The sequence below is a fragment of the Cupressus sempervirens genome, chromosome 3, assembly GCF_028749045.1.
Source record: "Cupressus sempervirens isolate cs-2001-9-10 chromosome 3, ASM2874904v1, whole genome shotgun sequence".
In the NCBI taxonomy this organism is placed as follows: Eukaryota; Viridiplantae; Streptophyta; class Pinopsida; order Cupressales; family Cupressaceae; genus Cupressus; species Cupressus sempervirens.
Genome location: NC_143120.1, coordinates 883709064 through 883713930, shown reverse-complemented (window position 1 = coordinate 883713930; position 4867 = coordinate 883709064). Strand labels below are relative to the sequence as shown.

Below are 4867 nucleotides of genomic sequence, written 5' to 3'. Positions count from 1 at the left end.
ACTTCAACACCATACAAAAGGAAACAAGTATTAGTTCTTTTCCTTGAAAAATGAAAAAAATAGAAGCTAAAGCCAAATGAAAGCGAGAAAAGCTCCTGCTCAAGACCAGTGCAAAGATTAAGAAAATATTTTATGAAATGAGATGAGGCATTCCATAATCAGCATCTGCAGATGATACAGAGTAAACTCTTTTATGACAGCCAAAAAAAATATGTATGGCTTTTCGAAAGATCAAATAACTGCAACAAAAAAAAAAAAAAAACCAAATAAGGAATTTTTTTCTTTCAGTATTGATGTTGATACAAACAACAGGAAGCCATGATATTTGAGCAATGTAGCCTTGCAGAAATGGAATTCCCACCCCTTACTTGATGTACAATTAGCATAGATAGGAGACTTTCCACTCACTGGTCTCCCCATTGAGATTTTTTTGGACATTTTGTACTCCCTCATAGTGTTGGTACATTCTCCTCATCAGCGACAACCCTAATACTACCACCTGAAATTTTGAGTTTCGTTTAGTTACTGTTCACATACTAGTTACTTTTCACATACACTCAATGCAATGCAAATTTTATAACGGAACCCAACTAGCATTTAGGAACGAACATATCACTTTGAATAAGGGCAACTTTCGCTTTTGGGATCAGAAGTGTTCTTGTTTGTGCTGGTGTTTGCAGCATTCTTGACCTTTACAACAGCTGAAATAGTTTTGCAAAACAAAGAGAGAATTAGAGACAACTAAATTTATTATCATAATCAAAACAAACATTATCATAGAAATGAAAGGAATTGCATAAAAAAAAACATATAAACATTTTTGTTTTCTTACCATGAATGTTCATGTCCCTTTTGTGAAACTCCAATACCTTTGGAGAGATGACTATCAAGGTTCAGTGGTGACAGTTTGAATTGTATTTCCACAACTTTGATTTTCTGTTAATCATTTACTGTCTAAATTTAAAATGAAAACATTGGTAATAATGAATGTTAACATTGACTTTCATTTTAGTGGCCAATTGAAAATCTTAAAATCTGAAAGGCGAGATAAAACAAAAATTACTACTAACAAATTACAACGAATTTTCTATTCTACACAATGCTGAAATGAAAAGGTCAATGTGTACCTCAAATCATCAGGGTGTTCCAAAAAAGAGGAGACAGATCCTACTTCCTCTGAATCCAGTCCAAAATCTATACGCAAAGCTGACATACATTTATCAAATTCGACATCAATAATAGGAATGCCAGCAAAATCCATTTCAATGTAAGTAACAGAGGCATGATCAGTGGGTGAGAGTCCTAAAATTCATAAAGAAAAAAGTTCCAAGCAAAACCTAATAGGCTTATAAATACCTGCATTTAATGATTAAGATGTTTGATTCGACTCATTTGATTGCTTCAGAGCTGATTTGATCGCATGCAATTTAGTTTGACTCCCCTCAAGTCGAGTTTCAAGCTCTGCAATGCGATCTTGAAGCCTTGATATTATAACCTCGTGCAACCGTCTTTCCAAATCCCTTGGTGAAACACACAAGTTTTCTGTATTAAATTCTTCATCTCTTGAAGAATTATTATCTTCCTCTGATTCTGCATTACACGTAAACCCATCCTCTCTCAGTTGTCCACTGACAACATCAGCACTGCAATCTGAGTCAATCTGCCACACGATTGAAATTCTCAGGGTTATGCTGCGTGATCATAAAACACCATTGGAAGATCGTAAACATGATACTGAAAAAACTGAAACTGCTTTATAGATATGTTTAGATAACAAGCATAACCAATCAGCACTTGAGTCAATGTATGTAAAAGGGTACAAGGCATCTTCTAATTTATCGTCTATCTAGTTATGCTGAACGTATCCTCTAGGCTCTAGCTATATAGGTATATTGTGACTGAAAGTATCATTTCATTTTGCTTGTCATCAATTCGAAACATTAGCATGTTGTGAGTCTTATACTTTGGCAATGCATGTCAAGCCATTACTCTGGTGATAACTTTTAAAAACTTATACACATGCAAGTGCCAAGTAAACGAAAGCATTGTGCTCCAGAGATAAGATGACCAGAATCAAAGTGACTCCTATCAAAACAATTCAAACAGAGAAGTTGTGCTGTGTGCACAAATTCAACATGGGCAGCATGGCTTTAATATCTATCCGAAACAGAAAAAAAGAGAGCAGTTGAGTTTCTAAAAGCTAACCTCATTGATTCTAAGAAATCTTCTCTGGTGGCTAAGAGAATGCAAGTTGAATCCAAGTTTCTCCAACTCGGCTTCAAGCTCTGCTTCAACACTGGTCACGTTCTCCATTTTTTTGTCGGGGGTTTTACCTGGAGTTTTCTCAATCACACACGCCTCAGTAGACAATGCATCAAGACAAGCAACAGTCTGTTGCCAAGTTTCTAAACCATTAAGAGCTTCATCAGATACGTCTTTCACGGTGCATGAAGCTTGCATTTCTAGTTCTCCCTCCAGTTCCTCAACCCTTTCTTCTTTTTGTTTTATCAAACATGTAAGCATCTCCATTTCACTCTTGCTTGACATGATTGTGGACATTATGCCAATGCCAACTCCAAAACAAACCAAACGATAGCCTACACAGGCATCTGTGAAATATAAATATTGTAAATAAAACAACCTTAATAAAGGAAACAATTCTGAAGCTAAAAGAGGAATTACAATTAATCATACCTGCATTCCTTGAACTTTGGCTGCATTCTATTGGCGAAGGAAGTTCAGTTACGGGTACAGACCCATGCCCATCACTGTTTATGTCATTGTGAGAAGGCAGTAGACAATTTGTAACAGGAAATGAAAGCAGCAGAGGAGAAATCTCCGCTCCCATGATTTTACTCCCATCATTAACAAGAAGAGGCTTTTGCCTTTGCCCTCCGCACGAGATGCAACTACTACTGTCAATTTCATAACTATAGAGACAGCTTTCGAGGGAAGACATAGGCTTGCTAATAGCCGCCCTTAAAACCCTTGCTTTTCCCCTAAACGCAGAGGGTCCTCTTTTCGAAGACACACATCTTCTCCGAAACCCAAATTTGCCGACATTGCAATCTACAAGATCCTCAAAATGACTTTGATGGAGAATCTCTTGCTTTCTTATACTTTCATCCGATCGATCTTTGTCATTTGCCGGACCAGGGTTGCTGTTGACGAGGGCAGATTCATTTTCCATGACTTGCGATTTAGGGCAAACCATGTTCCAACAATTCGCTAAAAGCGCACAACCAGCAGCCGCTAAATCCATCCACATTTCCATCAATTTCAGGCCTGCAATTACCAATGCAGAGAATTTCTTCCTCTCCATGGCCACCGATACAACCCTATATATTTCCCCTTCTGCTCTGGCATCATAACTCATTCTCAGACATTTCCAGCAACGTGGTTGCTGCACCAGCGCTCTCAGACCCCGTTGATTTCTCACGCCGCGATCTCCGCCGTTGCCTCCAACGTTTCAATTTTTAATGAGGTGATCCAGTTTGGTGAATACCAAATCCCTCCGTTGTTACAGGCGATAGAACTCGGTATAATTCCCAATTGGGGATATGGGCTTCCCGGCAGGACACATGTGGAGTAATCGATGTATCTGCTTGTGAAAAGAAGGAATGAGCGAGCGTAAGAGCTCATGTCCTGGCGCAGCACTTCCTTATGACTGGTTGCGCCCAGGAATTGGGAGAGATTGTGATCAGCCACCGAAAGTGATATTAACTTTCCAGCAAATTTTGTGAGTGTGGGATCCCACAAATTAAAAGAGAACGCCATTGCAGTATTGGAACATCAGCCACTGGAAATGTGCAGTGTAACGGCTTCCCGTGTGCACAGAGAAAAACATCCGCCACAGCCTTGAGTTGCTGGCTTGTCTTAATTTAAAGAGTTAAATAGAGGCAGAGCTTTGAGTTGCTGGCCTGTAATGAATGAATGGAAGATTTTTAATGACGTTCATGAGGCCATAACTCTAGAGACCCACATAAAACTCCTAGTCAGTCTGATGTGATTTCTCCAGCGTGTCTTTTTTGTTGTGAATCTGCATAAGTAAAATGACCCCCTTGAGGAGTCTTGGTCCTTCGAAAAAGTCTTTTATATTGTTCACTTTTAATGTTTCTTTGTGGACGCTGTGAATGTCTTCGTATGCTATCCTCTCACTCTTTCTTAGGGACCTTCCATCTACCAGTTTCACATCTCAAATGGTGGGAACCGGATCTCAATTGAGCGATTAGGATGTTTGTCTTTCTTTTGATCTCGGCTCTTAAATATTCTTTGTCGTCATATTCGCATGTGGGATTAAATTCTTTGACATAATAAGTTTTTTTCAGCATTCAACATTCTCATACGATTACAATTTAAAGTAGTAGTTCTAAAGTTTGAGTCTCTTTTGTGAAAAATGAAAGATAGATCTATGCCTTGCAAATAGCTAAAAGAACAAGAGCTTCATATATAGTCTTTCTAAATAAAGTAGAAATATAATTTTTTAATTTTTTCTTAGTCTATAATATTCTCATTTAAGAGGCTCACAATTTACCATTGTGTTGTAGACTCTTGCCTCAAAAGTATAATATTACTCAACATAATAATTTGTGATTAAAAAAAATTAAATACGAAAGGTTAAACATGTTGATAGTAACTTTGATTTGCAAAACAATAAAAAAATTCAATTGATAAACAATGAATTCAGTTCAAGCAAACTTAATTTAACAAGTATTTTTAGATATTGAATTATTAAATTAATTATTAACTTAATAGTTTTACATTGGAAAATAACAAACGAGATAGAAATAGAAATTTCGTGGATTGTCAATGAAACATGCTACAAAACACACCTGCTCTATTACTCTTGTGTTTATTAACAAACTCT

At 37.2% G+C, this 4867-nt stretch overlaps 1 protein-coding gene across 2 annotated transcripts; it reads right to left on the bottom strand.

Moving 5' to 3' along the window:
- Nucleotides 1-267: 267 nt before the first annotated feature.
- LOC149569622 (uncharacterized) lies at nucleotides 268-3376 on the bottom strand. 2 transcript variants are annotated; one of them, XM_089822330.1, is made up of 6 exons: nucleotides 2695-3376; nucleotides 2206-2609; nucleotides 1357-1660; nucleotides 1128-1206; nucleotides 833-936; nucleotides 268-701 (listed from the first exon to the last, which is right to left on the bottom strand). In XM_089822330.1, exons 1-3 carry the CDS (start codon nucleotides 3374-3376, stop codon nucleotides 1370-1372), a joined length of 1377 nt encoding a protein of 458 aa, XP_089678456.1. In that variant the 3' UTR covers nucleotides 268-701; nucleotides 833-936; nucleotides 1128-1206; nucleotides 1357-1369. The 2 variants fall into 2 exon arrangements, with proteins under 2 accessions (XP_089678456.1, XP_089678457.1); XM_089822331.1 differs by having other exon boundaries at nucleotides 2206-2597.
- Nucleotides 3377-4867: the final 1491 nt, after the last annotated feature.